Source organism: Sturnira hondurensis, unplaced genomic scaffold (assembly GCF_014824575.4).
Source record: "Sturnira hondurensis isolate 20B ecotype Veracruz unplaced genomic scaffold, ASM1482457v3 Scaffold0004136, whole genome shotgun sequence".
NCBI classification, from domain to species: Eukaryota; Metazoa; Chordata; class Mammalia; order Chiroptera; family Phyllostomidae; genus Sturnira; species Sturnira hondurensis.
Window position 1 is genome coordinate 4875067 of NW_028076767.1, and position 12364 is coordinate 4887430.

Consider the following 12364-nt stretch of genomic DNA (forward strand, 5'->3'; position numbering starts at 1 on the left):
TGCCTACTGTTTATGCTACTTATTCCTATACCTTTTCCCCTCTCTCCATACCCACTCCCCCGCTGATAACCGTCCATGTGGTCTCCATTTCTGTGATTCTGTTCCTGTTCTAGTAGTTTGCTTTTGTTTTTGTTTTAGGTTGAGTTGTTAATAACTGTGAGTTTGTTGTCATATTACTGTTCATGTTTTTTATCTTCTTTTTCTTAGATAAATCCCTTTAACATCTCATATAATAAGGGCTGGGTGATGATGAACTCCTTGAACTTGACCTTATCTGGGAAACCCTTTATCTGCCCTTTCATTCTAAATGGTAGGTTTGCTGGATAGAGTAATCTTGGATGTAGGTCCTTGCTTTTCATGACTTTGAATACTTCTTTCCAGCCCCTTCTTGTTTGCAAGGTTTCTTTTGAGAAATCGGCTGATAATCTTATGGGCACTCCTTTGTAGGTAACTGTCTCCTTTTCTCTTGCTGCTTTTTTTTTTAAATACTTTATTTATTTATCTTTTAGAGGGGAAGGGAAGGAGAGAGGAAAGAAACATCAATGTATGGTTGCTTCTCATGCATCCCCTGCCGGGAACTGGCCCCTGCCGGAAACTGGCTTGTAACCCAAGCATGTGCCCTGACTAGGAATTGAACCGCGATCGTCTGGTTCGCAGGCCTGCGCTCAATTCACTGAGCTACACCAGCCAGGGCCTCTTGCTGCTTTTAAGATTCTGTCCTTATCTTTAATCTTGGCTAATGCAATTATGATGTGCCTTGGTGTGTTCCTCCTTGGGTCCAACTTTCTGGGGACTCTCTGAGCTTCCTGGACTTCCTGGAAGTCTATTTCTTTCACCAGATTGGGGAAGTTTTCCTTCATTATTTGTTCAAATAAGTTTTCAATTTCTTGCTCTTCTTCTTCTGGCACCCCTATGATTTGAATGTTGGAATGTTTAAAGTTGTCCTAGAGGTTCCTAAGCCTCTCCTCATTTTTTTGAATTCTTATTTCTTCATTCTGTTCTGGTTGAATATTTCTTTCTTCCTTCTGGTCCACACTGTTGATTTGAGTACTGGTTTCCTTCATGTCACTGTTGGCCCCCTGTACATTTTATTTTATTTCACTTAGTATAGCCTTCATTTTTTTCTCTAATTTGCGACCATATTCAACCAGTTCTGTGAGCATCCTGATTACCAGTGTTTTAAACTGTGTATTTGATAGGATGGCTAACTCTTTCATCACTTAGTTGTATTTTTCTGGAGCTTTAATTTGTTCTTTCATTTGGGCCATTTTTTTTGTTTTGTTTTGTTTCCACAGGCCTGTTACATAGTAAGGGGCAGAGCTTTAGGTGTTCACCAGGGTGGGGCAACCCTGGTGGCTGCATTGTGACACTGTATGTGAAGGAGGGGTCCGAGAGGGAACAATGGTGCTTGCTCTGCTCTCTGCTGGTTTTCAGTCACTTCCCCCACTACCCACAAGCAAATTGGACCCCTCTGGTGCCGATTCCTGGTTGGGTGGGCTTGTGTATGTTCATTGGTCTCTCCAGTGAACTCTCCTGTGAGGCTGGGAGTTTCTCCTGCTACCTCAACCCCAACAGGTGTTTTCAATCAGAGGTTTAAGGCTTTATTTCCCTGCACTGGAGCCCTGGGTTGCTCAGTCTGTTTCGCTCCCCAGTTGTTCCTCCCAGTTTATCTGCACGTGAATGTGGGACCGCCTGCTCCACCAGCCGCTGCCTCACTGGGTCTGTCAGCTGCTGCTTTGCCCACCAGCCACCACCTTGCTGTGAGTCCTCTCTGCCCAGCTGCCCATCTCTGCCCTTCCTGCTGGTCTGGATGAACATTTCTTCTTTAACTCCTTGGTTGTCGGACTTCTATACAGTTTGATTTTCTGGCAGTTCTGGTTGTTTTTTGTTTTTAAATTTGTTGTTGTCCATCTTTTGGTTGTGCGAGGAGGCACAGTGTGTCTACCTACACCTCCATCTTGGCCGGAAGTTCTATAATATTATATTTAAAAACTACATTTAATGGCCTTCCTACATAAACTGTACCATTGGATAATTAAATAGTAGAAGGGGACAAGTTCCTTTTAGTAAGAGTTTCCCAAGTAATAAGTGAAGAAAGAATGATAGAATTTCAGTGTCACTACTTCACAGCCTCTCATGAATTAATGGGTTTGTAGTCGCTGTCATCATGGGGAGAGAAGCAGATACTATGTCTCCTCATGGAAGAACACAGTGACCTCCATGCCAAAAGGAAAACCCAAACCTGAGTCTTATCAAGTCTCTAGGCCTAAGCACTAACTTAAAGGAAATAATATAGAAGGCAGAAATGTGAAAGTACAACATAAGGATGCAATCAGCAAAATCTAGAATGTGGGAAACTCATAGGTCAAGTGACCTGATTTTCTAAAAGTAAACTAGAAGGCAAGGGGCAGAAGAAACGGAGGGGAATTTATAAATTAAATAAGACTTAAAGGTCATATCAACCCATTGCAAACAAATTCTCAAACAATTATAATAATTGTGAAACAATTAGAACATTGAAAAAACTGATTGAATATTCAGTGATATTAAAGAATACTTCTAAATCTTAGGTGCAATAGTGGTACTGCTATGGTTATGTCAAAAGAGGCTGTTCTTATCTTTTAGAGATATATACTCAAGTGTATATGGATAAAATGATATGATCCTGGAATTTGTTTCAAGATAATGTAGATAGGAGGAAAGGGTTGGGAATGTAGGTGAATGACATTGGCCAGGAGATAGGGATATGAAATTCATTGTACTGTTCTGTCCACTTTTGTGTTGTTTAGGGCTTTCCATAATAACAGTTATGGACACAATTACATCATAAATCATGCTTTATGTTTTAAAGCAGTATTTTCCCCACAATTGACTTTTATTTAGTAATCTATATTTAGTCATCTTGCTGATTTTTTTTTGTCTTCTAATGGTTTGCCTTTTAATAGCTTATCTGGAGAGGCTCTCAGATTTTCCATGTTAAGGGATACTATTGTCTGGGAATAATGACAGTGTTATTTCCTCCTTTCTATCCTTTTACTTTTCCTTTCCCTGCTGTGCTGGTATAATGTTGAAATAGAAACACGAGAGAGGGATCCTTATCCTAGTCCTGTCTCTAAAGAGAATGCATCTAAAGTTCTACCATTGAAATGTGATGTTTACTGCAGGGTTTTGGTAGATACTCATTATAAAATCAGGACTCATTTAGTCCTGTTTTTATTTTTTATTTTTTATTTTTAACATGGGTGCACATTATACATAGGAGCATCTTTTTTTTTAAAGATTTTATTTATTTATTTATTTTTAGAGGGGAAGGAGAGAGGGAGAGAAACATCAATGTATGGTTGCCTTTGTGCGTCCCCTGCTGGTAGTTAGCCTGCAAGGAACTGGCCTGCAACCCAGGCATGTGCCCTGACTGGGAATCGAACCTCGATCGCCTGGTTCGCAGGCCCACACTCAATCCATGGAGCTACGCCAGCCAGGGCCAGTCCTGGTTTGATAAAGGTGAATTTTCTGAATTTATTTTTCTTCTTTCATCTACTGAGGTGACCCTAAGGTTTTTCCCCTTTAACCTCTTGATATGAATTAAACAGATTTTCAAATGTTAGAACATCTTTTTTGAATTCCTGGGATAAACTGAATTCATCATGATACATACTCACAAACACACACATATATGTTTAAGGATTTATATATAAGCTTAAGAATTTAATTGGCTAATATTTTATTAGAAATTTTACATCTTTGATTATAAATGAGATTGGTCTACAAATTTCCTTTCTTATGTTGTCTTTGTCTCTAGTTTCAACTGCTTTTGGTTTTGTTAGAAATGAGCTTTATGGAAGGCAAAGAGAATTTTCAGGATCAAGGGGTAATAGCTATGTTCTAGGATTCTGGGGACTTCCCTGGGGTTACCACCCTGAACTGAGTGGAGTGAGCCAAAAACCTTCTTAAGGAGGCACCACTTCCCACACTGGAGGAGAACTCTGAAATACTCTCCCCAAGGAAAAATAAAGCAGTAATAGAGTGTGTAGATCATGTAGGTTGCTAAGAACTAGCAGGGTATTCTGAACCCAGTACCATGGCTCCAGATAGTGGAGGGTGACAGTGTTCTGTGACTCTGCAGGCCTCACACAGACCAATTTGCGAAGCAAGAAGCTCTGACCAACATCATGAGGTGACAGTCTGCAGAGGTACCACCTTCCAGTCTATAGATTCTGGGGCAGTGGCACTGCCTCAACTCCTGGACACACACTGCCACTCTCCCTGTTTTCTCTACACCTTTAAGAGACACTTTTGCGACACTGGCTACCCCTCACATTGTGGCACAGGTTGGGCAGTCATTAGATTTGTTTCTTCTGGAGCTGTTTTCTCCTGGAGCCAGGGACCGATGTGAGGAAAGGCCTTGAAAATGAAACTAAAATGAACTAAATACGCACACCAGGTAGAGACTTGGATGACCTTGATGTTAATAATTGGCGATAATTTTGCATAATTGTCTTGGCTTTTAGACCTCAGCTTCCTTTATCTATAATATAAAAGCATTTCTAAGAGCAAGGATGAGGGGAGAAAAGTAGATGAAAGAAAGCAGAGGGATTAGCCAAATAACATATATGTATGACCCATATGACAATGATGTGGGATTGCCTGGGAGAGGGGAGGACAACTCAGGGGAGGGGACGAAGGAAGACAAAGTGGGGTCAACTGTAGAGTTGATAAACAATAAAAGATAATAAAAAATAAAACAGTTTCTAGAGATCTTAAATAATTTCCCAGATTCATGTTGGCTTACAAAATTGCTGCCATAATTTTGTGATGTTTCTGACTTTGTACCTGTTTCCTAATTAGAAACATGTGAATAGAGTTACAACTCTTTTAAAAAGCCAACAGTACCCCAGCTAGTGTGGCTCAGAGGATTGAGCACTGGCCTGAAAACCAAAAGGTGGCTGGTTTGATTCCAGTCAGGGCACATGCCCGGGATGCAGGCCAGGCCCCCAGTTGGGGCATGAAAAAGATAACCAATCAATGTTTCCCTCACATATCAATGTTTCCCTCTTTTTCTCCCTCCTGCCACCTGCCTCTAAAAATAAATAAATAAAATCTAAAAAAAACCCCACCTCAGTGGCATGGAGCCACAGAAACCTGGGTTCATATCTCAGCTTCTTTACATACTGGCTGCACCTTGGGTAAGTTACCTAACCCCCTGAGCCTCACTTTTCTCATGTGTGAAAGAGGAATAATATACTTTACCTCATAAGATTTTTGAGAGAATAAAATGAGATAAACAACTACATAAACTTTCACAGAAGGCAGATATTGGTAAGGCTGCTTTGTTAAGATTGGGTCTGCTGCCCACACCTGGATTTAAGTGAAAAAGGAATCCTCTACACAGAGGATTCAATCATTCCCCCTGAGAGCAAGCCCCACCCCACAGAGACTGATTTGGAAAATAAAGATATCACTGTCTCATCAAGGTAGAACAAGTCTTTCCTGACAAAGTGAAATTTATGGCTACTAAAATTAAAGTTTTTCACTTCTGGTCAAGATGGCAGTGTAGGCAGACATGGCTCGTATCTTCCAAAAACCACATCAAAATTACAACTAAAATAAAGAACAACCCCCACTCAGAACCATCAGAAATTGAGCTGAATGGGAGCCTGAAAATTATAGAATTAAAGAAACCACATCCATCCAGACTGAGCTGGCAAGCTGGTGCCTTGTCTGAGACTTGATCAAACTGGCTAACACTGTTTGACCCACTTCGGAGATCCCCAGAAACTCCACCCCACCCAAATTATAGGCCCACCCAATTTGCTTTTCTATATGAATGGCTGGTCTTGGATCATGCTTCACAACTTCCTAAATTCTATCAAACAAGGAACAGTGGGACTCAGAGAGCCCCAGGCCTAGCACTAGCACTAGCCAACCTAGATTCACAGCATGGCTTCACCTGGAAATCTCCAAGCCTAGCACAAGGAGCAGCCACCTTAGATTGATTTACAGCTCAGTCAGGGCGGCTCTGGGCAAAACCTAGGTGGGGGCTGCCTTGGCCTGCACCACCTGGGAAACCACAGAGTCCACACACCCAGTGGACAGCTACAGACCAAGTCAGGGTGCCACCACCCTGCCCCTCCACAGCTGATCCTCCACAGAGGGTGGAGGTTGGTGGTAAATTGTCAAGCTAATCCTTGCAGTTGACTGGCCTGGGTAAATCTCTCCCATTGATCTGCCAATAGCCACCAAGACTCTACTACAAGAGGAGGATATACTCAAACCACACGAAGGATGCACCTTTTACCCAGCTTGGGTGATGGGGAAGGCTGTGCCATTGGACTCTACAGGACACCTACTACATTAGGTCACACTCGGAAGGCAACTCTACTTAATACATAGAAACAAACAGGGAGGCTGTCAAAATGGGGAGACAAGCATGGCCCAAATGAAAGTACAGGTCCAAACTCCAGAAAATGAGCTAAACAAAATGGAGATAAGCAATCGATCAGATGCAGAGTTCAAAACACTGTTTATAAAGATGCTCAAGGAACTTAGTAAGGACCTCAACAGCATAAAAAAAAATCCAGTCAGAAATGAAGGATGCACTAATTGAAACAAAGAACAATTTATAGGGAATCAACAGTAGAGTGGATGAAGCTGAGAATCAGATCAATGATGTGGAACATAAGGAAGCAAAAGACAACTAATCAGAACAACAAACAGGAAAAAGAATCCCCCCAAATGAAGCTAGTGTAAGCAGCCTCTGGGACAACTTCCAGAGGTCCAACATTTACATCATAGGGGTGTCAGAAGGAGAAGAGAAAGAGCAAGAAATTGGAAATCTATTTGAAAAAATAATGAAAAAACTTTCTAATTTGGTGAAGGAAATATACATGCAAGTCCAGGAAGCACAGAGTCCCAAACAAGATGGATGCAAAGAGGCTTTCTTCAACATACATCATAATTAAATACTGAAGATTAAAGATAAAGAGAGAATTGTAAAAGCCACAAGAGAAAAGAAGGTAGTTATCTACAGGGGAGTTCCCCATAAGAATGTCAACTACTTCTCAGAAGAAACTTTGCAGGTGAGAAGGAACTGGCAAGAAATATTCAAAGTCATGAAAAGCAGGTATCTACAGCCAAGATTGCTCTACCCAGCAAAGCTATCATTTGGAATCAAAGGGAGATAATGAGCTTCCCAGACAGGATAAAAATAAAGGAGTTCCTCATAACCAAACCATTATTATATGAAATGTTAAAGGGATTTATTTAAAAAGAAGATCAAAATTATGAACAGTAAAATGGCAAAAAATACAAATCTATCAACAATTGAATCTAAAAAACAAACTAGGCAAAGAAGAAGAACAGAGACAGATCATGGATACACAGAATGTTTTGATGGTTGCCAGATGGGAAGGGGGTGTGGGAAAATGAGTGAAGAGATGAGGGGATTAAGAAGTACAAACAGGTAGTTACAGAATAGTGATGAGGATGTAAAGTGCAGTATAGGAAATGGAGTAGACAAAGAATTTATACACATGACCCATGGACATGAACAATGGTGTGGGGATTGCTTGAGGGGGTGGGGAGTACTGGGTGGAGGGGGGGCAAAGGGGAAAAATCAGGACAACTGTAATAGCATAATCAATAAAATATAATTTAAAATATTAATGTTTTCCAGAAATAGACCAATAGCTAACCTTTAATTCGAACTTACTCTGCATCAGGCACTCATAAGCACACTACACATATTAACAACTCCTCTGTGTCACAACAACCCCATGAGATAAGTATTGTTAGTGTCCCCATTTTACAGATGATGAAAAAGATGCCAGAGAAGTTCAATAACTTATTCAAAGTCACACAGTTAGTAATCCCTAACTACACAGATGGTGAAGCAAAGATTTGAACCCAGGGATTCAGGCTTGATAATCAGTGCTCTTGATCACTGTAATGCTGCCTAAACAGTGCCCTCCAATCCCCTACACCCATTGTGTTTAAAAGATTTGAAATCCTTTTTAAACACTAGCATTTATCATTCAGGACAGGCAAACGGTTTCTTTAATTTTCTGCAGTGATATTTTGCAGCTTTGAAGACCGTGTGAATAATCTTTACGGAGCTGAGCCGCAGCCTGTTCCTCTGTCGTGAGACAGGTAATCTGTTTTGACTGACTTGGTCGTTGTGTAGATCCGGCCATGTTCTGTGCTGCCTAAAACCCCTATTGCACTCAGTCAAGACCTTAGAGGCTCATCAGTGTTCACATTCTACACATGATTGACGATATCAAAGATCTGAGGACTGGAGTGTGTTTCCTGGCTGAGGTGACTCCGTTTGGAAAATGGAGGTGGCAGAATACCTATGTTAGCAGAAACCTTGCTTAACAACTTGACCGAACCCAGGGATTGGGCTACCATGATACTTAATTGTCCGATGTCTGGAAGGTCTGAAATCTTTTTAAATGAATATAAAAGTTATTTTTGTCTAGAATGTCAAGTGAAAGCAAATGTAAGGGATGTAAATAGAAAAATATCAAGTTTAGGGTGAAACCCCAAATCCATGACTTTGCACATTCGTCTCCAGTGAGCTCCTATGGTCTCCCCGACAAGGGTCCAGCTGCCATAGGGAGAGTTGTGGTATCATTTCAGATTGGTAATCACTGTGATATCCAACTCAAGATTAATATTCATTAGAGGACTATTATATATGAATTACTGCATTTATTCCTCAGCAATCTCATGAGGGGAGTAATGTTTTTTAGCCTCAAGTGAGGGCACTGAGGCACAGAGAGGTTAAGGTGGAGGTAGTCCAACTCCAGAGCCCATGTTCTCCAGTCAGCTGCTCAGATCGCTGCCGCCAGCCTCAACAGAGCACCTTATGTGGATTAGAGAAGGCTCTTCAGTAGGAGGACCAGGTAGGAACGGGAGCCCCTTCTGGGTGGATGCACCCAGGGCTGGGAATACGGCTCAGCTGGCTGAGCAGGATTTCAGCCTGTATTTGCTCCCTCTGCCAGATGCCTTTGTACAGCAAACTACAAGCACAATTCTGGCTGGCTGGCCGGCTCTGCATCCCCTCCTTGAGAATTTAAGAGTTTTTCACACAGGTTTCCGCTGCTGCAAGAAGTAATGAGGATACAGATCAGCTCTGCTTTCTGGGCCTAGCCAGTTGTAGCATCACACAGCAGCATGCCCAGGCACCCCCAGGGAAGAGCTGAGTGTTTGGGAATAAGAACTACGCCAACATCTGGGAATAAGAACTATTCCAGTTCTGGGCCCAAAGTTCCTGGAATCATCATCACTATCAAATGGAGCATCATTTCTGGAGGAAGCCATACTCAAGTAGCTCTGGCCCTCTAGAGCTGCGGGCTGGGTCTGTAAAGATGCTGTTCTCCCATCTGTTGGAATATTATCCCACCAGGCAGGGAACCTCAGCTCCCTCACCTGCATATCCAAGGCCCTGTGAAAGCAGGAGAAATAGAAAGGTAGAAGTGCCTGTAGAACCTTTTGTAATGCCCACAGAGTCTCCACTCTTTTCCATCTATTTGCAGTCACTAAGAACACATCAGAGTCAGAACTCAGCACTTCGGGCTGTAATTCTGATTTCCAACCCACAACCTGAGGGAAATGGAAGGATCATTCCCCATTAACGTCAATCAGAGGGGCAAACTTCATCCGACAATTATCATGTTAAGATTATAAAACTCAACCCAGCTGTCTCTACCTTGGGTGTCTTGATGGTTTTCTCTGAGGGGTCCTCCTTGTTCTTGATAGCAGTCCAGTTCATCTTTGCTTTCCTATTCGGTTAACACACAACAAAAGTACATAAGACAAAATAAGTGCAAATACTCTGTGGTCCATGCTTTTTGGGAAAAGAGAATACAATTTTCTTAGTTGTTTCTTTTCCTTTACCAACTTAGTTTAACTTAAGTGACCAAGAAGTCTGTTACAAGTGTGATTAGCCTTGAAAAGCTAGGTGGCTTAGGTTCTTAGCCATCCTCTTGTGGGAGGTTTGTCCCTTTCATCTGTGCTGGGCTCAATGCCTGGCATTCATAGGTGTTAACAGGGTTGGGGCAGGGGCAGAGGGTTTGGGTGTCAGGGAGAACATCCCAGGCACAGGCCAACTGGTGGGAGGAAGCAGGGTACCTCCCAGGACTTGAAGGAGGACCAGTGTGTAATGAGAGCAGAGACTGAGAGAAGTGGGAAGCATGGGGAGGAATCAGACCTCCTAGGCCTTGAAGGTAGGATAAGGACTTTGGTCTTTATCTTGGGAACACATAGAGGGCACTGAGGGTTTAAAGTAGGAGAGCAAAAGAGTGAGGCTGGACTTTTGTGGAGTTTCCAGGATTATCACAGATTGGGTATCTTATCACATTTAATGCCCTCTTCCTTCTTTCTCTGAGTCACACAAGCTGCTTGCAATCCCTCTGCCCAGAAGTCTCCATAACAGTGCTTCACAATCCTGGCTGCGTATTAAAATTCTTCACAGAGCTTTAAAAAATATGATTCCCAGGACCTAACTCTAAACATTAAAATCAGACTTTCTGAAGATCAGACATTTTTAAGTCTTCTTGGGTGATTCCAACATGCAGTCAGGATAGAGAATCACAAGCCTTGAATGTGTTGGAAGAGCATCTCTTTAGTAGCCAAAAAGATGTATGTGGCAGGTAGTCAGTGACCCAAGTAATGCCCTGTGTATCGGATGAAGCCAGCTCTTGGCCTTTGTCACCTGGATCTCTGATTAATCCATAGCTTCTTTTCAGCTGTAGAGAAGGAATCTGATGTGGAGGGCCCTGGAATTCTCTCCTGGAAGTTCCTTTAGTGACCATCAGTTTTTCACTTTATTATTAAATATCCAAGCTACTTTGGGAAGAGACAATTAATTATCTGCTAATTTGTTCGACATTCTCTTCTCACTGAATGGCCTTTTACCCTGCATGTTTCTCACTTGTTAACTGATGAGCTCTTCTGACACAAAAAAGCTAGAGCAAGCAGTTAAGTAGTTTTCTTGGTTTTGTACTTCTTATTTTGGAGACAAAGCAAATTGGGCCTAATGCAGTAAAAAATTCATTCCTTAATAGATGGAAAGGTTTTAATAAACCATTGCAGGAAAAAACTGCCTAAGTCATAGTAAACTACAAAGTTAGAAAACTAGAAAGGAGGTAATTTTTTTTAAAAGCCTATTTATAAATTCCTTTAATCTAACAGGAAATTGGATGAAAAGGGAGAAATGAGTTTCCTTCTTTGAAAGAATACTGGTGCCCAAAGGATAAACCTTGAATCTTAACAACACGCAGGTATGAATCTTCAGGGGCAAGAAATGTGCTCATTTCACAGATGGGAAGATGGAGAGAGAGAGTCAGGGCTTTGGAAGGAATCTTTTGGCGAGTCCCTGTTAGAAAAAGAAATAGTCTTAATTTAAAATTTTGTCTGTTGATTAGAAAAGTGTTTAAAAAATCTATCATTTTTACATATATGAACACACATGTAAAATGACTAAAGTCATTCATTTCGACAGATGGGAAACAGCCACAATATTTCATTGAGTGGGGACTCGTCAAACCAATCACAGTGATTCATACGAGTACAATGGGACACTGTGCAGCTGTTAAAAAGCATCTCTTTATGAATTAACACAGAAAGAATGCCAAGTATATTGGGTTAAAATAAGACTGTGAACAATGTGTGTAATATGTTAAAATGTGTATGAAGCATCTATCTATCTATGTGTTTGTCTGTTTGCATTGGCTTTTACATGCGCATTACAACTCAGGAACTAGTAACAGTGGTGTCCCTGGGGAAGGGGACTCAGGAGCTGGGAGACACACTCTTTAAAACTTAAAAAAAATGAGAACTTCTGAGTGTATTTTGGATTCAGAATTTGAATTAAAAACTAAAACTAAGCAAACTGCTATCTGTCACTTTTAATATTAGTTACAAATGCCATGGCTAAACCTAGTGATTGAATATTTGGTGAGTGAGTGAGTAAAACAAACTAAAGGGCTGAAAATTCAAACCCCAGCTCTCTTGTTCTGGCAAGCCACTTGCTCTTCATCTGCTCATTCAGCTCAAGAACAACTGAGTGTCTCTTGTGTGCCATGCGCTGTGCTAGGCATTGGGGGCACTAAGCAGAAAGATCTATTTATAAGAAGCTCGCTGACTTGAGGAGAAACAAGACATCTCAATCGCTGCAATGCAGTGTGATAAATACTGTGACAGATTAAGACAGGTTTCAGCAGGACCTCACCAGAGGTGAAGCTAAATTAGGCCTGGGAAGGTTTGTTTACCAGTGGACCAGTGCTAAGTCTTACGGAGAAGGGGAGGCAGGGCAGTTCCTGGCAGAGGGAGCAGCGTGTGCTGGTTCAGGGGTAGTCTGGTG

The 12364-nt window shown here is 41.6% G+C and overlaps 1 protein-coding gene across 1 annotated transcript in view; it reads right to left on the reverse strand.

The window, feature by feature from the left end:
• Window positions 1-12364, reverse strand: part of KIAA2012 (KIAA2012 ortholog) — a 115044-nt gene that overhangs the window by 21099 nt on the left and 81581 nt on the right. Inside the window, exon 10 of the mRNA XM_037043590.1 lies at window positions 9710-9782. Coding sequence (XP_036899485.1) covers window positions 9710-9782 — 73 coding nt within the window. The remainder of the gene's footprint in view (window positions 1-9709; window positions 9783-12364) is intronic.